The following is a 24,317-nucleotide window of genomic DNA, read 5'->3' as shown; positions in this document are numbered from 1 at the left end:
TAAAAGAAATTCAGTTTACCACTGTTTTTCATGTAATTTCACAACAGGATTCCTTCTGCAGTATCTTTGCAATACACACAGTGTGATGCCAAATCTAACATAAACACAGCTTGAAGCATCTTTTCAATTTTCCATAAAGAAAATAGAAGATTCATTCATTTGTAACTAGTTTCTTTCAAGCTTCTGGAGGGAAATCATACTCTTTCCAAGATGCTTTTTTCAAACCCTCCACTGCAAGTAGCGTTTCAGTCTATACCAATAAATGAATTACTAATAAACTCACAGAAAATGAATTACAAAATAGTTTACAAGCCATTCTACTAACTTACATACTTACCATACAGAGAGATGTAAGCGTGTGAATCAATGATTCTCTACATAATGAAATTAAAGATGATTCAAGTCTTGTCAATTTTACTTCCTAAATACCCTCAAATCTCTCCAAAAATAGCCTTCATTTTGAAAAACATTGACTTAGACATAAAACTACAGAATTCACCATCTTCTTCTCTCTAATGTTCTGAAATCGAGGTTTCAAAAGCTTCCATGTGAAGTTATCCAACAATTTGAGGGACTGTGACTAACGAACACACTGCAAAGCAAACATGAGACACAAAGCAAATGTCAGTGACTTCGGATCACTGTTGTGGATTATTTCCACTTACTATCAAGAATAATCAAGAGTCAGTGGAAACAGTGACTGACTTTATTTTTGGGGGGCTCCAAAATCACTGCAGATGGTGACTGCAGCCATGAAATTAAAAGATGCTTACTCCTTGGAAGGAAAGTTACGACCAACTTAGACAGCATATTAAAAAGCAGAGACATTACTTTGTCAACAAAGGTCCGTCTAGTCAAGGCTATGGTTTTTCCAGTGGTCATGTATGAATGTGAGAGTTGGACTGTGAAGAAAGCTGAGTGCCGAAGAATTGATACTTTTGAACTGTGGTGTTGGAGAACACTCTTGAGAGTCCCTTGGACTGCAAGGAGATTCAACCAGTCCATTTTAAAGGAGATCAGTCCTGGGTGTTCATTGGAAGGACTGATGTTGAAGCTGAAACTCCAGTACTTTGGCCACCTGATGCAAAGAGCTGACTCATTTGAAATGACCCTAATGCTGGGAAAGATTGAGGGCAGGAGTAGAAGGGGACGACAGAGGACGAGTTGGTTGGATAGCATCACCGACTCAATGGACATGGGATTGGGTGAACTGCGGGAGTTGGTGATGGACAGGGAGGCCTGGTGTGCTGTGGTTCATGGGGTCGCAAAGAGTCAGACACGACTGAGCGACTGAACTGAACTGAACTATAAAGAGAAAGAAAATGTTTCTTCCCAAGCTGAGATTTTGGAGGTTTTGTATTTAAGATTTTTTTTAATTGGGCCACTTTTAAAGTCTCTATTGAATTTGTTCAATCAATGTTGCTTTTGTTTATGTTTTGGTTTTTAGGTCATGAGGCATATGGGCCCTTAGGCTCTTAGTCTTTAAGCTCCTCAACCAGGGATTGAACCCACACTTTGTGCTTTGGAAGGCAAAGTCTTAACCACTGGACCTCAAGGAAAGTCCTCCATAAGATGAGATTTTTGAATTGAGTGTTTTTTCAGGTTATAAAAGTTTTGTTGACACTATATGGAAATTGAAAAGGTTTAACAAAGAATATAAAAATTACATGTAATTCTACCATTAATGAATAGCCACTGTTAACAGTAGTAAATATGTTCTCAAATCTTACACATATATAGTCATTTTAATATCTACTTATTTTTGCTTTGGACACGACTGAGCGACTTCACTTTCACTTTCCACTTTCATGCATTGGAGAAGGAAATGGCAACCCACCCCAGTGTTCTTGCCTGGAGTATCCCATGGACGGAGAAGCCTGGTAGGCTGCAGTCCATGGGGTCGCACAGAGTCGGACATGACTGAAGCAACTTAGTAGTAGTAGTAGTAGTAGTTTTGCTTCATTTGGATATAACATAATTTACTTATTTTCCAGTGATTGGATATATAAATTATTAGCAATTTTGGCTCTTACAAGTAATACTGTAATAAATGTCTCTTAATATATACATCTTGGTTGAAGTTTCAGCTATCTCCATAAAAGACATTCCTATGGGCATGAAAGAAATTAAAGTTCTTGATCAGTACTGCCTAATTGCTTCCTGGAAGTGTTTGGCAAATTTGCAATTCCACTCAACAGTTCCAGAGAGTGATTGTCTCACATTAACAATTTTTCTAATCTGTGATAATTGTGTGTATAAAAATAGCATCTCTGTTTAATTTGCATTTTCCACTTTAGAACAGCTGAAATATTTAAGCATCTCTATTAGTCCTTTTTAAAAATTCTTCTACAAAATACCTCTCTAGTTCTTTGCCCATTTTGAGGAGGAGTTTCACATGATACCTGTACCTTCAATAATTTAATTTATTGTTTAAATCCCAGCAAATGGCTCTATACACAGTATTATTGCATAAGTTGTTATCCTAAATAACCAAATTTTAGTCAGTGATTCACCATTTTGCATTATTAAGATCCTCTCTATCATTAGATTGAAATACACGAATGACTCAGACATCTAAATGGAAAGCAATTTAGATAATATCAAGAAAGAGCATTATTATTGTCAAGACATGGCGCAATGGTAAAGAATCCGCCTGCCAATGCAAGAGACCCAGGGGACACAGAAAGACCCCCCTGGAGGAGGAGATGGCAACCCACTCCAGCATTCTTGCCTGGGAAGTCCCTTGGACAGAGGAGCCTGGCGAGCTACAGTCCATGGGGTCGGAAAGAATTGGACCTGACTGAGTGACTGAGCACACCAGCATGAAAGACATTAGTGATATATATCAGAATAATCCTGTGGCCAGTAAAGTCCTTAAATTGGATAGGAAATGGTTCAGAACTTTCTATTTATAGATCACAGAACTATAAATTACACCACAAATAGATGTAAAGAGAGTAGAAACCAAGAATAGTGGGGAGTATTTTCTTTTCATCACCACCAGAAAACAGAGTTACAACCTGTAACTCAACGATTCTGGATGCCTTTCTTTTGCCAGGAGTAAGGTGAAGTCACTGTTCCATCCCCTCCTCCGTGGCCTGGTCTCCATGCCTTCCTGGGCCACCCGTGGGTGCCAGCGGCTATGAGCAGAGATAAATCGGCTATTCTCTCCCCGCCCCTGTCTTTCAATAATACAAACAGTCCCCCACTTACGATGGCCCTAACTTGCATAATGGTGTGCAAGTCATACAGATGTAGTAGAAACCAAACCTTGAATGTTGACTTTGGATATTTTCCCAGCTAGTGATACGAAGCAAGATGCTCTCTCATGATGCTGGCCGTGGGGCAGCCATGGCTCCCAGAAAACCATGCGATCAGGAGGATAAATTACCCGTAAGTTTCCAACCATCCTGCTTTCCACTTTCAGTACGGTACTCAATACATTTGGTTGTTGTTTAGTTGACAGTCCTGTCCCACTCTTTGCAGCCCCATGCACTATAGCCTGCCAGGCTCCTCTGTCCATGCAGTTTCCTTAAGCACGGACACTGGAGTGGTCCTTCTCCGGGGGATCTTCCTGACCCACAGAACAAACCCATGTCTCCTGCATCGGCAGGTGGATTCTTTACCACTGAGCAACCTAGGAAGTCCACTCAATAAATTGCATGAGATATTTGGCATTTTATTATAAGATAAGCTTTACAATAGATGATTTTGGCCAACTGTAAGAAAGAAAGATAGCGCTAAGTCATGTCCGACTCTTGCGACCCCATGGACTGTAGCCCGCCAGCCAGGCTCCTCTGTCCATGGGATTTCCCAGGTAAGAATACTGGAGTGGGTTGCCATTTCCCTCTCCAGGGGAAATTCCCGACCCAGGAATTGAACCCACGACTCCCGCATTGCAGACAGATGCGTTACCGACTGAACTGTAGGCTAATGTAATGGTTCTGAGCACGTTTAAAGTCGGCTAGGCTAAGCTATGATCAGCAGTAGGTTGGGTGTTTAAATGTATTTTCAACTTAGGATATATTCAATGTACAATGTTTTTATCCAGGAGGTAACCCCATTGGGTTGGAAAGATCCCCTGGAAGAGGAAATGGCAACTCACTCCAGTATTCTTGCCTGAAAATCCCACAGACAGAGGAGCCTGGCGGGCTACAGTCCATGGGTTGCAAAGAGTCGGACACGACAACTGACCCACACACATGCAAAGCCCCGTCGGAAGCCGAGGAAGACGCGTGGACACGGTGCTCTAGCCCGCACTCACTCGACCAGCAACCACCCCTAGGGCACCTCATCTATTCCAAAATCTCCCCACCGCCGTTTCCACACTCCTCCCTAGGCTGGAAAACTTCAGCTTTGGGATTCAGTTATTTCCAGGAAGCCACTGGGAAATGCACCGCTAAACCAGCAGTGTGAGCAAGGGAGAAAAGACCCAGTGCGGAAGCGTGGCTGACTAGCTCCGCCGCTTGCGTAAGCCGGTGGCAGAACTCCGTGAGCTTCCGTTTCTTTACCTTCCTGACGGTGCTTGGGAAGATGGACTTCACACGGGTGAGATACGTGGGGCGTCTTGCCCTGTGCCTGACTCGGGAAACGTCGATCCTTTCTTTCAGAACTCGTGTACTTTCAGAAGTGGTGGACGTCACCAGGAGGCAGCATTAGCACAGAAAGAACTAGGTATGCCACACACGCACACGCACCCACACGCGCGCACACACACGCGCACACACGCACACACACACGCATACACACGCACACATGCACACACACGCGCACACACACACTCACGCACACACACGTAAACACACTCACACGCATGCATGCGCACATGCACATATGTGCACAGAAAGCACACAAACATGCTCATGTACACACGTACTCACACAGGCATGCACATATACACATGCTCACAAAGAACACACAACATACACATTCACACACACACACACACCAACCACACACTCACACATGCAGACATATACTCACACCCATATGCACACACTCCAAGCTTTTTTCTTCCTTCCTTGCTTGCTTTCTTTTTTCTCTTTCTTTTAAATCTTTTATTTCAGTGTAAGGCAGGGAACGACCTTCAGGCTAGTAGCCAGGAAACGTTACCAATGAACACTTGTTATTCAGCTTGGGGGACTCAGAAATGAGAACCTACATATTGAAAGATTGTTCAATGTCTTAGAAATAAGAGAGTTCATTTTCCATAACTCCTTGCATAAATATGTTATCACAGGAAACAAAAGTAAAGACCTGGATCCCTTTGCATTTAGAAGTCCCCCTGCCACACTGGAAGAGAAGAGAGCTGGTCATTGGGAAGCACACAAGGGGGCCTGCTGGCCACAGAACAAGTTCCTGTGGGCCTCGAGCGCTCGAGGGGTGCAGTGGGTGTGCAGTCGCTGGTTAAGTGACATCACCTGCGATGGGAAAGGCCACATTCGGCCATGTTAAAATGGAAGGCCAGCCGTCTGTGGTCATGCTTCACTCTGCCCACCAGGCTGCCTGTGTGCGCAGGACAGCGTTGTTTTCTGGACTCTGAGCCAGCAGCGAAGTCACTGGATCTGAGTGGGGAGCGCACAGCTGAATTCTGATGACGGGCAGCCTGGTGATCTAAGAGTTTCAGAAGAAAAACATTTTGAACAGAGAGTGCCCTTACGGAGCTAAATGGACCACATGATCACTGGGTGGACCAGGTAATCACCAAGCGGACCACCAATCACTAAGCTGCAACTGGGAGGCTCCCCTGATAGGCTCTGCTAATCCAAATTGCCTCTTCAAACTGAAAAAGAGCAGATTTTTCTTTCTGTAAAAATATCATTAAGTTAGAGGAATCAGTACTATGGCCTAAGCTCTAAAGTCTACTCTGATTAGTTTTCAAGGACTCAAGCCTACCCAGTGGCCTGAAATGCCTTCCAGTGAAAAAGATTATGCAAAAAGCCATCCACAACAAACTTGCCATATTCCAGGAGGTTTTTTGTGTTTTTTTTTTAATAGTCTATTAGAAGTTCAACCTGGAGATTCCTTACAAAAAGTTTCAGCAAGACAGATTTGAAAGAACCTATACGGTCAGATAAATACCCAGGAGGGAATTGCGGCATCGTACGGTAGTTCTATTTTGTTTTTTAAGGAACCTCTACACTGTTCTCCACGGTGGATCACCAGTTCACATTCCCACCGAGAGAGGAGGGGGCTCCCTCTGCCCACAGCCTCTCCGTTTTTGTTGTTCGTGGCCTCTTTGATGATGACCACTCTGACCGGTGTGAGCTGGTGTCTCATTGTGGTTTTAATTTGCATTTCTCTGACAATTAATGATGTGCAGCATCTTTTCTCATGCCCATTGTGTATCTTCTTTGGAAAAATGTCTATTCAGGCCTTTTGCCTTTTTTTAAACTGGGTTGTTTTTTGTTTGTTTCAATGTTGAGTTGCCTGAGCTATTTATATACTTTGGCTATTAAACTCTTCAGTTCAGTCAGTCAGTCGTGTCTGACTCTTTGTGATCCCATGGACTGCAGCACGCCAGGCTTCCCTGTCCATCACCAACTCCCGGAGCTTACTCAAACTCATGTCCATCGAGTCGGTGATGCCATCCAAGCATCTCATCCTCTGTCGTCCCCTTCTCCTCCCGCCTGTAATCTTTCCCAGCATCAGGGTCTTTTCAAATGAGTCAGTTCTTCACACCAGGTGGCCGAAGTATTGGAGCTTCAGCATCTTATTAAACTGATACATGACTCTTATCAGTCATATAATTAGCAAATATTTTCTCCTATTCAGTGGGTTGTCTTTTTGATTTGTCAGTGGTTTCCTTTACTGCGCAAAAATTTTTAAGTGTAAATACTTTCCATTTGTTTATTTTTGTTTAATTTCGTTTGCTTTAAGAGACAGATCCAAGAAAATATTGCTATGATTTACATCATAGGGTGTTCTGCCTATGTTTTCTTCACTAACTGGAAGAGATACATGCATCCCAGTGTTGACAGCATCAGTACTCACAATAGCCAAGACATGGAAGCAACTTAGGTGTCCATCAACAGATGAGTGGATTAAGAAGATGTGATATATAATGGGATATTGAATATATATATGCACATATATATACAGTAATCGGGCTATGCAAGAGGTGCAGTCATAAAAAATTGCCTGCCAATGCAAGAGTCACAAGTTTGACTCCCAGGTCAGGAAGATCCCCTGGAGGAGGAAATGGTAACCCACTCCAGTATTCTTGCCTAGGAAATCGCATTGACAGACGAGCTTGGTGGGCTACAGTCCATGGGGTCCCAGAAGAGTTGGACACAGCTGAACGACTAAACGACAACAACAATGGGACTTGGAGATTTTGAACGACAACCTGGGAAGAGCCACACTGGCTTCTGTAAAGGGAAGAGGTGCAGAAGAGCATCTTGGTGAAGGGATCAGACGCGCGCCAGGGGAAGGCGACTGAGTCCTGAGGACCAAGCGTGCGTGAGAAGAGGCCTCTGGGGGAGACCGAGGTGAAGAGTTGTGATGGGTGTACAATGCTGGAGCCGGCAAAGACCAACAGCTCTTTCTGGGACTTTTATAAAAACAAGGGATACAGATGAGAAATGGAGTATTTTCTGCCACCATAATAAACAAGGATGTCACAGCCGGCAGCAATCTGGCCTTCCACGTATGAGTTTCTGAGCCCTCAGGGTGCCCGGAGGAGAACAGTACTTGCGGTCTGAACCGTGAGGCCGCAGCTACCCCGTGGGTGAGCGGTGAGGACTCAGGAGCCTGCCCAGAGGGCCGAGGTGTGCACGAAGCAGCGACTTCAAGGAGTCCAGACGCCTGCATCTCCCTGTTCCCAGAAAAGCACCAGTTTCTCACCTTGAGATATCTGCTGCTGCTGCTGCTAAGTCTCTTCAGTCGTGTCCGACTCTGTGCGACCCCATAGATGGCAGCCCACAAGGCTACCCCATCCCTGGGATTCTCCAGGCAAGAACACTGGAATGGGTTGCCATTTCCTTCTCCAATGCATGAAAGTGAAAAAATAAAGTGAAGTCACTCAGTCGTGTCCAACTCCTAGCGACGCCATGGACTGCAGCCCACGAGGCTCCTCCGTCCATGGGATTTTCCAGGCAAGAGTCTTGGAGTGGGTGGCCATTGCCTTCTCCGCTTGAGATATCTGGCTTTCTTTAATTCACAAAAACACGCTTGACGTCCACTCACGGCAAACTTCTGTATAACCTGACTCCCCTCCCACCTCCTCAGAGCAGTTCTCTCAGTCACTTGAGATGCTTCAAGTCTCCAGGACTTGAAGTCCTAAAAATTCCCACCAAATAAAACATAACTCTCAACTTTAGGTTGTGACTAGTTTAAGTTGACACAGCTGGAGAGCAGTAGCTGGCAAATGATGTGAGGTAACAGCAAGGTTTTCTTTTTTAAGTGATGATGTTATTGGAAAAGCCTCTGATGCTGGGAAAGATTGAGGGGAGGAGGAGAAGGGGGCGACAGAGGATGAGATGGTTGGATGGTGTCATGGACTCAAAGGACATGAGTTTGAGCAAGCTCTGGGAGATGGTGGTGACAGAGGAGCCTGGTGTGTTGCAGTCCATGGGGTCACAGAGAGTTGGATAAGAGCGACTCAACCACATTATTGTATATTTGTGTGGAACTGCTCCAATAGAAAGGGGGAGAAAATGGAAGATCGTTCATCACAGGAGCAAAACTCTTAACTAAGAAGACAGAAGATGGGGTCCCGGGCATGAGGTTTGCCCTTAGATGGGATCTCAGAGTAAGGAGAAAGAGCGCAGAGAACTCGGTACTACCGCTGAGGTGACAGACTTGGTCGTGCAAAGACTGAAGGGCCTTTCCTATTTTCCTGGTGAAATAAGAGCGGGATATTGTCTGAGAGGGATGGAGGGTGGCTTGAGCAGGGCTGAGAAGACACAGCCGTGTCGGGGAGGCGGGGCGAGAACCAACTAGAGAAACGAGGCGGCAATCTTGCCGGGCACAGCTGAGCTCGTGTGACGTTCATGCTCATGGATCAAGGCGGGACCTAATAGCGTAATTGTGAAGTTCCTTTTTTTCCAGCAATGTTCAGCTGCTCTGGTGCAGGCATAGGAAACACAAGCTGAGCCTGGGGTGCGGTTTGCCAGCACCTCCTACGGAAGGAGAAAGGGGCAAGGAAGTTAAATATAGAGAAAGGAGCAACATCGGCGACGGGCCAGAGGCGTGTTGGTGGACAGGGAGAGACGCACAGGCGTTATGTAAACCAAGCTGTCCCAGTCCAGACCCAGTTCTACTGGCCTGAAGGGCTATGCACTTTGTTTATCCTTTACAGTGATACTTCTCAAAAAGGCAGTTATCTGGGGACTTGGTTACAAATGCATATTTGGGGGCCAACCTCAGAAATTCCAGTACATCGCATTTTTTCCTTTGTGATTATTACCAGGCGATACTGATGCTGGGGTCTATGGACCATTCTAAGAAAACAATTGCATTGCAGTTGTTTTGAGTGAAAGCACTTAAGAGTAGAGTTAGGGAGAGGGGAACTGGGTAACCAGGTAATTATTTACACTTTCCATTCACAGCTGTGCGAGAGCAGTGTTCCAAATATTTGGGTTTCTTAATTTGGCCACCAGATGCAAAGAGCTGACTCATTTGAAAAGATCCTGATGTTGGGAAAGATTGAGGTCAGGAGGAGAAGGGGATGACAGAGGATGAGATGGTTGGATGGCGTCACCGACTCAATGGACATGAGTTTGAGTAAACTCCGGGAGTTGGTGATGGACAGGGAGGCCTGGTGTGCTGCAGTCCATGGAATCGCAAAGAGTCAGACGCAACTGAGAGACTGAACTGAACTGAACTGATGTGAAGAGCCAACTCACTGGAAAAGACTGATGCTGGGGAAGATCGAGGGCAAGAGGAGAAGGGTGCGGCAGAGGATGAGATGGTTGGATAGTATCATGACTCAGTGCACATGAATTTGAGCAAACTCTGGGATACAGTGAAGGACAGGGGAGCCTGGCATGCTGCAGTTCAAGGGGTCACAAAGAGTTGGACATAACTTAGCAACTGAACAATAGCAAGCAAAAAAACATAACTAAAAGTAAGCTACCATGCGGAGTGACACTGCAATGGCTGACACGGTAAATTCAGTCTCTTTATTTTTCCGTTTCCATCAGATTCTCAGACAGACACATATAAGCATGACATTTAATTTTCAGTGTGAAAACCAGCTTAGCATGGTTTTACGTCAGATGCATCCGTTTTCCAGAAAGCTAAAGAACTGTGCTCTGTTTGGGGAGAAAAAATAAATAAATACTCTAAGAGAAACAATCATTTCTTAAATTTGTTAAATAGCCAAGCCAAATCAAATACATTTTATAAACGTGTAGAATAAATCTAATTATATGAATGAAAGCATTCCATGTGAGGTTTAAGTGATTCGAGAAAACATCAGGGGAAAGATAAAGCAATCATTTCCAAGCGAGAAAATGAAAAGTTCTATATAATTCTGACACTCAAGATTAAAAGAAAAGCTGCATCAGCCCTGTGTTTATTCCCCAATGTACCCACAGCACTCATTTGTCGGCAGACTGTAGGGGAGAGCAGCCTGAAGAAACACATTAACCAGCCCTATTTGACTTTTTAAAATCACCCTCTGCTAGTACTTTTTCTGCCAATCTGTACTAGGATTATTTGTCAGTTTTAATATGTAACACGGAGAAGGCAATGGCACCCCACTCCAGTACTCTTGCTTGGAAAATCCCATGGATGGAGGAGCCTGGTGGGCTGCAGTCCATGGGGTCGCTAAGAGTCGGACACGACTGAGCGACTTCCCTTTCACTTTTCACTTTCTTGCATTGGAGAAGGAAATGGCAACCCACTCCAGTATTCTTGCCTGGAGAATCCCAGGGATCGGGGAGCCTGGTGGGCTGCCGTCTATGGGGTCACACAGAGTCAGACATGACTGAAATGACTTAGCAATATGTAACATCGCACCAGGGCTCTGCTGTATCTTGAACAATGACAATTTATGCAGTGCGTTTCTAACTGTTTGTAATTAGAGTGAAAAGAACGGTCACGCTTATCATTGAGCACTCACCATATGTCCTGTGTAAGATTTCTAGTCATCAGACCTATGAGGTGGGTATTGTTTGCTGGTTCTCATTTCCTCCTGTCTCTAGCTGCCCACTTCTCAGACCTCTCTCTTCCCCAGTCTGCTCCCATCTGTGTCCTCTGCCAGCTGATACAGGCTAACAACATTCTAGAAGCATCTCTAAACCTAGATACAATCAGCTTCAGCCTCTGGCTGGCTCCTCCTTTGTGGTAACAAAGGTATTTATTTAGACCTGAAACTGATGGCTTAAATGCTGACCATTGTACACTCCTTTATCTCACACAAACACAGGGTCATCTTTCTTTAAATGTTTTGCTCTAATGAATACTTTTCTCTAATGGGTACTTTTCAAACTCTAGGAACTGTCAAAAGAGGGAAAGAAATGTTAGATCTGTAAACCAACGACCACTGACTTGAATTACTTTGTAATTTGGGGTGAGTTCATTATCATTTGGGCTCAAGAGGTGGTAAATATTACTATTCAGTATTCCTTTCAATATCATTATTATTATTCACGCATAATCTGGAATTAGACACCATGGCATAATTTAACACTCATCAAAGAAAGCCCCAATCCTGACTGAGTTTTAAGGAAAAGAATCGGAAAGGAAACTGGAAATACCAAATGCAGTTACTGTTCATCTTGCCGTTTTCTCCCGTCTAACCCTCCTTTTAAAAATCCAGTGGCCAAACTGACATGGCTTCTTTTAGTCATTATGTGTCAATCATAAAAGTGCAGATTGTGATTACTCGACTGTTAGAAAGAACAAGTGATGCCTTTGCAGCGACATGGACGGACCTAGAGATGGTCACACTGAGCAAGTGAGGCAGAAGAAAAAGTGTCGTACGACAGCCCTTATGTGTGGAATCCAGAAGGAAACGATACAAATGAACTTACTTACAAAGCAGAAACAGAGGTAGAGAAGGAACGTACGGTGGCCAGGGGAAGGGATAGGGAGAAGGGATAGTCAGGGAGTTTGGGATGGACATGTACACACATCTATATTTAAGATGCATAACCAACAAGGACCTCCCGTACCACACAGGGAACTCTGCTCAGTGTTGTGTGGCAGGCTGGATGGGAACGGAGCTTGGGGGAGGATGGATACAGGCATATGTATATGGCTGGGTCCCTTTGCTGTTCACCTTAAACTATCACAACATTGTTAATCAGCTATATTCCAAAACAAACTGAAATATTTTTTAAGTACTGATTATGGCCAGGGCAAGGCAGATGCCAGCTAAACACTCCAGCATTAAACTCACCCTTGAAGCATTTGGGAATCTCGATGGTGCCGTCTATGCACTGAGCATCTTCTGTGTAGCTGCACTTCTTTTCCTTATTCTTGCAGAAGAAAGAAACTTTTTGGCCATGCAGCATTCCATTCTTAAATTTGTTCTGGATAGCTACTCTCTCTCCTTCGTATATCACAGTAGCTCTTTTAACAGATAACTTACAAGATGCTGAAAGAGACAATATTTATAGTCAAGACAGGACTTCACTTTCTCTTTCTTAAAGAGAATGTAACATCAGAGCCACTGGATGAGTAGACCTGAAACCAATGGCCCAAGAGGAGGAGATTTTAAGAAGGTGCATCGTGAATAGCCTCAGCATCATTGCCAACTGCGGTTCTTTATCAGCAGGACCATGAACCGTGATTTCCTAGATCACCTTTTCTTCGCCTGGAGTAGCCAGGTGAGAAGGTCAGAGAAGAAGCATCAGGTGCTCTGCTTCCCTGATGGTCCAGTGGTTAAGAATCCGCCTTGCAATGCAAGGTCGGTCCCCGGCCTGGGGAGACCCCCACAGGCCCCAGAGCCCGTGCTCAGCAACCAGAGAAGCCACCGCAGGGAGAAGCCTCACGCCGCGTCCCAGAGTAGCCTCCGTTCACTTCTAGTGGTTCCTCCTTCTGGTAGCAACTAGGGAAAGCCCACACAGCGGTGAAGACCTAGCATAGCCAATAAATAAATAAACCGTTTTTTTAAAAAGCACTTCTCCAGATACACACATGGAGAGCACAAACGTATGGTTCCTGAGGGGCAGGAAGCGGGTGGGAGGAGTTGGGAGACTGGGGTTGACACATATACACTGTTGGTACTTTGCATAAGATAACTAATGAGAGCCTGTTGCACGGCACGGGGAGTCCACTCAGTGCTCCGTGGTGACCTCGTGGGAAGGAAGTCCAAAAGGGAGGAGACGTGTGTCTCCGTGTGGCTGATGCACTTTGCTGTACAGTAGAAACACACAGCATTGTAAAGCTCCCATACTCCAATAAAATGTGTTTTAAAAGACACTGCTGCTGCAGGTAAGCCTCCCCTGCCCACTCAGCTCCCATTCACTGAACGGGCGCACCCACCCCCGAGCCAAGTGAGTGTTGCTGGTAACACCTGACAAGTGTTCCCTTCTCTGAAAAACAGCCTTCAGCCACAGAGCGCCTCCTCTCCCAGGAGAACGTGCACGTCAGCCCAGGGGCAGGGAAGTGGGCAGCCCAGCCCGTGCAGATTCACAAGGGGATCAAGATAAACAAGTCCCCTCGCCTCTCCATGGGATCAGCGGCCCTGTCCAGAGCCCCCCCGGGGATTAAACTGAAGTTACACTCTAGCTGAGCCCACATCCTCGTTCCAGACATGGGCCCCGTGTCTGCAGCACCAGCATCTCCTGGGGACCTGGTAGAAACGCTAGTTCTCAGGTCCCACTCCAGACCCAGCGAAGCAGAGACTGTTGAAACAAGCCCTCCAGGCGCTTCTAACGCGCAGTGTCCGGCTCCATCCTACCTGCCTCACTCTGTTTCCTGAGGCTCAGTAAATCAGCTGTGTTTGAATCCCTGTCTCAGGCTCTGCTTCGAGGAGACCCCAACCTAGTCATTCTCCATTTTGCCCAATGTCCTTCCAGCCCACAGCAGCCTGAGCAGAAGCACAGCGCCCACCTGATGCTCTCTGCACAAGCGCAACACGGGCCAGACCAAGGAGCGATGACGCCAAAGGAGCCAACTTCTCAGGGAAAAGATGCCCCCAGTGATGATCCTTCAGGTGAGAGGTCCTGGCACAGAATCAGGCCAGCTTCAAGCTGAGTAAGCGGAGAAACAGAGGTGCAAGGCAGCCCCTGAGGCCGTAAGACATGGAGAGAGTAGCTGCGGTTCCTGACTCTGAGTTCCCGTCCTCATTTCCCCATACTCATGGTCTATATGATCACCCGTTGCCCGTTTGTAGTTAATCACCATTTCCAGGAACTCTCTTGACTGTGTGGTGGGGTTTTGCCCCGGTGAGAAGAGTCTTGACTAGAACCAAGTTAAACAGGATGGTCGTGGGCCAGGACATAAAAGCAGTTGTAGGAAGCCCACACAATCTCCCACCGCGTTACCAAGGCTGACAACAGAACGCTCGTCTCGCGCAGTCAGGAGGGACCTCCTGGTGGCCCAGCGGTTGAGAATCTGCCCTCCAGTGCATAGGCTGTGGGCCTGATGCCTGTTCAGGAGACCAAAAGCCCACACACAGCAGGGCAGCTAGCCTGCATGCCAAAGCTACAGCGCCCGAGAGCTGAAACTGAGACCCGATGAAGCCAAAAATAAATAAATGAATAAAGTATATAGTGTTTAAATCGTACACAGGCTTGCTAGGCGTGAAGCTTCCCCGTGTTCACAGAAATCCCCGGAGCTGTGAAGCCACTCTGAGAAAAAAAGTGGAAAATGATTGGAACAAGAAAACGGCAAGTAAAGGAGATTCACGGGATGAGTCTGCAGGCGGTTTGAGCCCTTACCCACATCGCATACCTTTACAGCTTGGCTGTGCAGACCAGTTTCCGAATTTGCTGCATTCTACTTCTTCCGGTCCATCCAAGGAATACGTTTCATGGCAGCCAAAGGTGGCGGTGTCCTTATAGTAGAGCACTGGATTTGCAGGATGGTTCACAAACCCATTGTCTGGTCTTGATGGGAATGGGCATCTTACTTCTAAAAAGTTTAAGCAGTAAGCCATGTTAGCATAAACAGTGTGGGGCCCGGTGATCACAGAATGGTTAGGAGCTCCTCTCTTACACCCGTGAGTCACTGCGTGATTCCTCTGATTTCCCCTTTATCTTATCCTCGTGAGACCCTGGGCATTAACAGAGAAACAACAAGACTTTGAAAGTAAATTAATGAGTTACCAAGTTCTTTGGGCTTTCGTATAATCACAAGGTATTATTTATTGCAAACTTCATCTGCACACCGTCTAAGATGGTGGGTTTGAACGAAAGAAAAGTCTGTGCCTTTTAATCATCAGACCATGAAATTAGAACACAAAGACTCCCTCCATGCACAGTAGAGCACTATTGTTTGGGTTTTAAATGTTAAACCCAATTCTGATGATTGTCTTCAGACCATACAAGAAGCCAGCACGGAGCACGGAGGAGACAAGCAGTGCTGCCCCCTGGCCTTAAGACCCTGGCGCTGAAGTCCGAAACCCACACCCGTCTTTGTCGTCCTCGTCCAGTCACTAAGTCTGTCCAGCTCTTTGTGACCCCATGGACCGCAGCACGCCAGGCTTCCCGGTCCTCCACTGTCTCCCAGAGTTTGCTCAAGTTCATGTCCATTGAGCCGGTGATGCCGCCCAACCATCTCATCCTCTGTTGTCCCCTCTTTATCACACTACAGAAAACCAGGCTGGATGGAGGAGCACAGAGCTTTTGGAAGGTAGTCTAATGCGATGGTTCAAGGATACAAAATCCAGGGACTTCCCTGGTTCAGCGGCTGAGACTCCACGCTCCCGAGTTCCACCCCTGGTCAGGGCACTGGATACCACATGCTTCAGCTAAAAGATCCCCTGTGCTGCAGCTAAGACCCAGCACAGCCAAATAAATCAAATGGGTTTTTTCAAAAAGAGTACAAAATTCGAAGTTGGACTGCTTGGATCAGTTTTGGTTCTTTAGCAAATTGAGTGCAAAGGAATGTATGAGTCTATAATAAAACTAAAGAGAAACAGTCCATGGGAGAAAAACTTTTCCCTGTAGAAGAATTCCAGGTAATAAATATCAAGGACAGATAACATGAGAAAGCCACCACTTTGCAACCATCAGGGCCTCAGCTGACTGAGTCCCGGGTTATCAATGACTGCTCAAGAGCGGGTGTTCACATAGCCTCAAACTACCACCCACAGGCTGCGTACTAACTCCAAAGAGGAAGAGACGCTCTTTTTCACCAAGAGAAGAAGGGTGTGCCCCCGTGACCACAGGATCGCGTCACGCCCGACAGTGCTGGCTGACAGCAGTGCCTTCTGCTGAGAGGGAGTGCATTCCTAAAGAGTGTTAACTTGAGTCTAATCATGAGTAAATAAGCAACCAAATTCACATTCTGGAAACTTCTAAAGACATCCAGCATGCACTCTTCATAAACATCAATGAAAGATGACTGAGAAGGCAGAGGATCATTCCTAACTACAGGACTGCAGCTGCTGCTGCTGCTGCTGCTGCTGCTAAGTCACTTCAGTCGTGTCCGACTCTGTGCGACCCCATAGACGGCAGCCCACCAGGCTCCCCCGCCCCTGGGATTCTCCAGGCAAGAACACTGGAGTGGGCTGCCATTTCCTCCTCGTAAAGCAGACTAAAGAGACGTGACAACCAGACACAGGCGTGGTTCACGATTAGATTTCACACAGAACAAAACGTGTGTGTAAAGGAACTTCTGGATCAGGTGGGGCAATTTGCATATGAAATAAATATTGCTAATTGTATATGATTGTTTAAATTATTATCGTAATTCCAAATATGTTAAATATCTTGGGTACAGGGATAACATAGGAGAATCTCATTGTTATTAGGAGGTTCATGCTGCTGAAGCGTTCATGGGTAAGTGTCATGATGTGTATAACTTATTTTCAGAAAATTCAGGGGAAAAAGCATGTCTATAGAAAGAAAGAGAGAGAATGTTACAACATGCTGATGGCTGACATATCAATGTAAACAGCTGAAAATAAGAAGAAAAACAACCCCTTGAAGAACCCACTACTTAGGACTTGGGAGAATTAAATGAGATGACACATGTGTGAATAGCAGGACACCAGGCCCTGAGTTAAGTCCCGCAGAAGGTGCTAGGGATCAGTAGTAGCAAGAGCGTCCCTGTGCTACTTAAGTACTTCTGGAATCGTTCAGCAGACGTCTGTCCCATCCACTGCGCGTGAGTTAAGTCCCGCAGAAGGTGCTAGGGATCAGTAGTAGCAAGAGCGTCCCTGTGCTATTAAGTACTTCTGCTGGAATCGTTCAGCAGACGTCTGTCCTGTCCACTGCGCGAGAGGGTAACAGTCTTCAGTGCCACTCCTCGTGTGCATGATAAATTCTTTACTCTACCTGCTCGTTATGCAGTGGACAAATTCAAAGACAGTAATGGGACTTCCCTGGTGGCCCAGCGGTTAAGACTCCACGCTCCCGCGGCAGGAGGCACGGGTTCCATCTTTGATCGGGGAAGATCCCACATGCCACATGGCCAATAAACAAATAAATAAATATAGCAACGATGATTCCAATTAAAGGAGAAAGAATTTTCATATATATTTTTAAATTGAATATTCTTGTGATTCTTAAATTTAGGTAAAAACTACAAAAGCTTATATCGATCTGATCGCAACCCAGTTTTTCACTTTAAATCTCTTGAAAGTAAAGCAAAAGCGTTAGTTACTCACCTGTGTCTGACTCTTTGCAACCCCATGGACTGTAGCCCGCCAGGCTCCTCTGTCCATGGGATTCTCCAGGCAAGAATACTGGAGTGGGTTGCCATTTCCTCCTCCAGGGGATCTTCCCGACCCAGGGATCGAAACCAGATCTCCTGCATTGCAGGCAGATTCTTTACCTTCTGAGCCACCAGGGAAGCCCTAATCTCTTTGGACTTCCCAGTTTAATCCAGGCGTCTCTTCACCAACCTCACTGTAACATTCAGCTGTCCATGCTCACGCCCTGTTCTTCCCTGTCCCCGCCTCCCTGGCTCCCCCTCCTGTGGCAGGCTGCACTGTCCCCCACTCCACCCCCACGTCCTCCTCCCAGGAGCTCTCCCAGGCTGCTCCAGACTGTCCACTGCATCACCTCTCATCACCCTGAGCTAGAAGCCAGGGCCCCCTCACCTGGTACCCTCAGCCCCAGGCACAGGGCAGAGGCCACGGTAAACAGGGTCATTCAGAACCCTCTGGAGAGCGGAATGTGCAGCCCCCTTCAGCAGCGAGGCCCTGCACTCCCACGACTGCTCTGCCGTATCGTGGCACCTACCCCTGCATTCTGGCAACTGCGTCCAGTTCCCATGTTCCGTGCAGGTAACGGTGTCATTTCCAAACATCGCGTGGTGTGGCAAGCACTTAAAGACTGCCTTGCTGCCATAGAAGGAGTTGTTCCCAGCCAACGGCTTGTAAACGCTGAGACTTGCAAACTTGGGTATGGGTGGTGGAGGGCAGGTTATAGCTGAAAAAAAAAAAAAGAACTGTCATTTGAATGGAAATAGCTGAGTCTTTTTTTAAACAAAATACTCTTTACAGAAAGGAAAAAATCCAAAGATTAACTTGAGAAAATGCAAAATTCGATCAAATGCCAGGATAACCACAGTCCATTGGAGAAGCCAGGGAAGAAAATGTGATCGGAAAATCAGATGTCTGGGCCGGCCAGAAAACTGAAAAATGAAGGGGATTTAAGTGTTGCCATCGCTGATCTGCCTGTTACAAGACCATGTTGCTTAGGCGACCAGACGTCTTGGAACAAAACACTGCCTTGAAGACCTTTCTCGGAGTCAGAACTGGTGAAGGGCCTCACCGAGCCAGCATCACGCGGTAGCTGCTGATGGCAGCTCGCCACTGCGACGTCTGCGTGGCACCTTGGTGTCAGCGCCGATGTGTCTGCTCCCACTGAATACCTCCCGCTTTTGTACCCTCTCTGTGTGGCGCTTGCACAAGTGGCTTCACGCAGGGACTCAGAGGTGGGTTGCCATCCTGACCTAAGTGATGTAGAGTTTCAAAGCTCAGGCCAGGGTGTGTCACTCCAAAGGGGCTGGTTCACCTTCCAGAGTGGGAGACCAGGATGGGGCTTCCCTGGTGGCTCCTTGGCAAAGAACCCACCTGCCAGTGCAGGGGACATGGGTTCGATCCCTGATCCAGGAAGCTCCCACGTGCTATGGAGCAACGCAGCCGGTGTGCCCAGCAGCCTGTGGTCTAGACAGAAGCCCCTGCCAACGGAAGCCCGCGCACCGCAATCAGAGTGGCCCCACTCGCCGCGATGAGAGAAAGGCCCACGCGACCACCGAGGCCCAGCACAGCCACAAAAATCAATAAATAAAATCATTTTAAGAAGACATCAGGATGAACAGTCCCAAAAGAGGTGAGCAGCCACCTCAGGGAGCTGGGACTGAGGGGTTTCAGGGTGTAGATCTTGTATTGATAAAACCAGGAACATCCCAGGCCAACCAAGCGGTCACCCTCCTAGAGCTGGACCCGGAGACTCACGGGCACAGACAGGAAGGTCTGGGCTCCACTTCCCTTCCGCAGTGCATTTCGCAGAACTAGCTCCTTTCAGATAAAACCTGCGGAGGGAAAATTGAACCCATTAAATTACAGAGTCATCCACCCCTGGCACCTCAAATTTTTTTCCATCGAGCAGTGCTGCAGATGAATACTATTGGCTTCTTTTCCATCTTAGAATACTGTTTTCCTGAGAGGCTTAAACTCCTCTAAGGCTCAGCAAGCCTCCCAGCCTGGGGCTTCAAGGCAATTGCTGAAGCAGGAGAGGCTCCCATCACCGCTGGGTGTGGAGGCCCACCCTCCCTCCCAGTCCCCAAACCCTTGGTCCCCAACCAGCTGGTCAGGGTATCAGGGTAACGGCTTCTAATCCAAGACTCACGTCTTTTTTGGGAATCACAAAAGTGAATCACACCAAGTAATCTCTAATACTCATTTTCTGAGAGCCTGTTGGCCCAAATGTGTAATAACAATGCTGTCTATTAACATTATAAATGTGCCATTGTCCTTGAAGACAATGTATTCAAGATCACTCATCAATAAATTGGTGTTTCCGTTGAAAGGACTGCCTTTCTCTTCCACACACAGCATTTCTTAATCTCTAATCACAAACCAGGATCCTCAGTGAAATTCTGCCGCTTCCTTCCCTGGGAGGCAGCCCTGGTGAGAAGGAGGGTGTTTCTACACCACCACCCTCAGCCTTCTCCGCAGAATTCTCCTGCTGTGTGCTCAGTCCTGTCCGACTCTGCAACCCCATGGACTGCAGCCCGCCAGGCTCCTCTGTCTATGGGATTTCCCAGACAAGAATCCTGGAGAGGGTTGCCATGTCTTTTTCCAACGGATTTCTCAACCCCAGGGATCGACCGCGCCTTCTGCGTTATTAGCAGGCGGATTCTTTACCACTGAACCTAGGTCACGGTCCATCAAATTAGCCTAAAGCCCAAGTCTGACTACTAGAATACTTTAACCCCCAAGCCAAGATTTTATAAAGAATTATCACCTGGCTTCAATAATTTCAATGTACTCCTCGTATGAGTAGCTAATCGGGTGCAGGAAAATTAGATAGAGCATCAACTTCGTATTTCACTGACTGCTGTATTCTCCACCCCACCCCCAACCCCACTGTGGATTTTTATTCAGTGATTTGTATTCAGCAAGTGCAGCCTAAAGACTAGAAATAAAATAGGGGCCGGCCTTGATGTTCAGCTTAAGGGGGCAGGAAAGCGCGGCCTCTGTGAGCCAAAAGTCCTTACCCCGTGTGGCAAGAAAAGCTGATGGTGTTGGGATACTCAAACGTTGTATAGCGTACCGTTCCGTTTTCTAAGATCCCAGCAAAAGGACATACTCTGGCTGTGATTTAAAGATAAAAACATCATTGTCTAGTTGCAGAATTTCCTGTTAAAATAAAAATGTTTAATCTCATTTCTATCTTTTGATCCAGTGATGCTAGTGATAACTATTTTCAGAAGTTAACTCAAAATAATCTAAGTGACACACGCACTGAGGCGTCCATCGTGTTGTTACTTCTTGTTTGTTGTTGTTGCTTTTTTTGATGGCGGGGCATGCAGCTCACGGGATCTTAGTTCCCAAACCAGGGAGAACCCACGCCCCCTGGAGTGGACCCACAGAGTCTGAATCACTGGCCCCCAGGGAGGTGTCTGCACATTATAACTGTTAGTCACAAAGACAAAAATCGAACAGTCTAAATGTTCGCTTTGTTGTGGTTGTTGAGTCATTCAGTCGTGTTCTTCTCTTTCTCCTCTTTCTCGACCCCGTGGACTGTAGCCCGCCAGGCTCAGGCGAGAGTACTGGAGTGTGTTGCCATTTCCTTCTCCAGGGAATCTTTCTGACCCAGGGATTGAACCTGCATCTCTTGAGTCTCCTGTGTTGGCAGGTGGATTCTTTACCGCTGAGCCACCTGGGAAGCCCCCTGATATTATATATATATATATATATATATATATATAATGCATAATATTGTATATATTATGTATAACATTGATATAATATGTTTGTATTTTATTAGAAATATAATTTGAACATCATATCTACTTCTCTTTTCACATCTGCAGTGCCCCCCTCTCCTTTTCTCACACCAAGTCTCTTTTTAAAATCTCCCCTGGCTCATTCCAGTCACTGTGGCTAATTCCCATCTGACCTTTTGTAACCCCATGGACTGCATCACGCCAGGCTCCCCTGTCCACCACAGTCTCCCAGAATTTGCTCAGATTCATGTCCATTGAGTCATCGATGACGTCTAACCAACTCATCCTCTGCCCACCCTCTCCTCCTGGCTTTTGGAAAACAGCACTGACTGTCCGCAGTCTCTCCTCCCATGAAGCCCACCCCCACTGCCCCCCGCCCCGCGGCTCTGCTGGCCTTCTGCGCCCACTGCCCCCCACCCCACGGCTCTGTTGGCATTCTGTGCCCACTGCCCCCACCCGGCGGCTCTGCTGGCCTTCTGCACCCAGAGCTGGACAAGGTCGGTCATCTCCCCGCCACGTACAGGATCTGAATGAGCGGGGAATGTGGGGAAGGAGGCTGACTTACGCGTGCATTTCAGCGTGTTGATGGGCCAGAGTCCTGTGAGCGGGCATGTAAACCGCCGGATCCCTCCCCGGGACACGTAGCCCGGCTGGCAGGAGAAGACTATCTGCTCCCCAGGCTCATAGGCCCGTTTCAGTGGAACCACCGTGGAAAACGGTAGCTCATCTGGCTTGGGGCAGGCTGAAACAGAACACAGAGCAGTTGGTTGAGAAATCCATATTTGCCTTTTTAAGTTTAGCTGGCCCACACAAACGAAAAACATTTAATGCTACCAAAACACTTACCCTGAGTTTTGCTACAAATACTTGACGTGTGCCGTACCCCAGCTAAGCTCCTCACCAGCTTTTAAAGGGGGCTAGGTGTGTTATCCCCATTTCCCAGGCCAGTATACTGAGGCTTAAAGGAGCTAAGTATCTCGCCGAGGAGTTTAAGCATGGCTTCATCAAACAATAAGCACCAATCCAGTCTCCCCAGGATCCACCCTGAAGAGAATTTAGCTAATCCCTATGGGCCCCTGACATTTACCAGAGGGTTGGGTGTGTGCTCAGTCACGTCGGACTCTGTGACTGCATGAACTATAGCCCACCAGGCTCCTCTGTCCGTAGGATTTCCCAGGCAAGAACACTGTAGTGGGCTGTCACTTCCTTCTCCAGGGGATCTTCCTGCCCCAGGGATCGAGCCCTCGTCTCCTGCATCGGCAGGCAGGTTCCTTACCACTAGTGTCCCCTGAGAAGCCCAGGACTGGATATGCTTTTTTTTTTCCCCAAAAGCCATGAGTACTCACTTCGTCCTGCAATAGCAACGTGGCAGAGAAACCCCGACAGCAAGATGAGCACTGGGGGAAGCATGGCGGGTGGGTCACGCCGGCGCTGCCAGAGCGGCTTTCCTCTCCCAAAAGGGGAGCTGTAAATACTGAAGTGCTTACATATTAACTATCTAGGGGTGTACTTTTATCTCTGTAAATAGAAGATAAAGGATCACGGTTCGAAAGGAACTCCAAACCTACCTTCTTTAATCATTTACTTTTCGTCTTGGTGAGTCTGTGTGAAATCTTCATGGACGGTTTCTGTCTTTACCGCACTTATGTTAACGGTGCGGAGTGGCTCGTTCTTGCCTCTGAGACCGTCCTGGTGGCTCCAGATTGCTCGGCCTCTGGTCCAGACCACCTGGTGTCTGTAGTGCTGGCTGGAAAGCCTGAGCTGCAGTACCTGCTCCAGCCCTGGCCTCGGCGTGTAAACTGAGGCCCGTCACTTACTCTCGGGATTCCTCTCCCCACCGCTGAAGTGACATTCCATGCCCCAGGTGCCTGGTTCTAAAAGACAGTTTCACAGACGCAGCGGGGGTTTTAACTCCTAAAACCTGAGCTCGGCGTCTTTTCTAACAAACCAAGGGCTTCCCCTTCTGCCTTCAGTAACACGACCCTTCTGGTAGCTGCTCTCTGCTCTCACACCAGACAAGCACAAAGTCCTGCTCATCCACGCTGAAGCCTTCTTTGATCTGTCTCAACAGACTTCTAGCTCTGCTTGGGGGACTGGAAGGTCGATGTAAAATTACAAGTCCGGACGCTAAGAAGTACAGGAGAGCGGGAGAGGACGGGCAGGTGTCAAGGATGCTCTCGAGCGGGCTCAGAGGGGCCACTCAGGACCCCAGTTCTCATGTCATTCACTCTCAGGGGCTGAATAAGCACGTGGACAATGGCTAGACGGCATATAAAAACAGGACTCTGACCACGGTCGCTGGAGCGACCGGGCGGGCTAGGCCCGCCAGAGAGAACCAGGCGAGTTGCTGTGATGAATCACGTAGGGTGTCCGACTTGCCCCCACAAAGCGCTGCCATCAGGGCCTACTCGAGGCTTTCCACTTCATCTGCAGTAAAGCTTTCCCGCTCCTTTAACTGATTCTGGGTCTCTGCCAAACATGATGATGTCTGACTGCCTTCCGATAGCAAGCTCTGAATAAACAGCTTTGCCTGTTCTCATTTGGGTGATGGTGTTTTATACCCAAGTCTGAAGTTCCCGGAGACACATTGGTTTGAGACATGTTCTTGGCAGACAGTGACTCTTGAGCGATGCTAATGAACGTGGTGTTCCGTGGTGAGGAGAGCAGTGTGCTGCCGCCAACATAAAACAAGGCTGGCCCTCCCTCTCACGATGGTCACAGTCTTCTCGCTCTTTCACACACACACACACGCACACGCACACACATGCACACACGCACACACATATGCACAT

The 24,317-nt window shown here is 47.2% G+C and overlaps 1 protein-coding gene across 2 annotated transcripts; it reads right to left on the bottom strand.

Moving 5' to 3' along the window:
* Positions 1 to 9: 9 nt before the first annotated feature.
* On the bottom strand, positions 10 to 22,966 carry APOH (apolipoprotein H). 2 transcript variants are annotated; one of them, XM_086355806.1, is made up of 8 exons: positions 22,872 to 22,966; positions 22,091 to 22,267; positions 20,794 to 20,890; positions 19,529 to 19,605; positions 18,309 to 18,497; positions 14,851 to 15,030; positions 12,350 to 12,547; positions 10 to 592 (listed from the first exon to the last, which is right to left on the bottom strand). In XM_086355806.1, the coding sequence occupies exons 1-8, from the start codon at positions 22,933 to 22,935 to the stop codon at positions 555 to 557; spliced, it is 1,020 nt and encodes a 339-aa protein (XP_086211932.1). In that variant the 5' UTR covers positions 22,936 to 22,966; the 3' UTR covers positions 10 to 554. The 2 variants fall into 2 exon arrangements, with proteins under 2 accessions (XP_086211932.1, XP_086211931.1); XM_086355805.1 differs by lacking the exon at positions 10 to 592 and adding an exon at positions 10,103 to 10,256.
* Positions 22,967 to 24,317: the final 1,351 nt, after the last annotated feature.

Source organism: Bos grunniens, chromosome 19, assembly GCF_055505025.1.
Source record: "Bos grunniens cultivar Pamir isolate PY7600 chromosome 19, Bosgru_T2T1.0, whole genome shotgun sequence".
Classification (NCBI taxonomy): domain Eukaryota; kingdom Metazoa; phylum Chordata; class Mammalia; order Artiodactyla; family Bovidae; genus Bos; species Bos grunniens.
The sequence above is the reverse complement of the archived record's forward strand: the minus strand, read 5'-3'. Positions and strand labels throughout refer to the sequence as shown.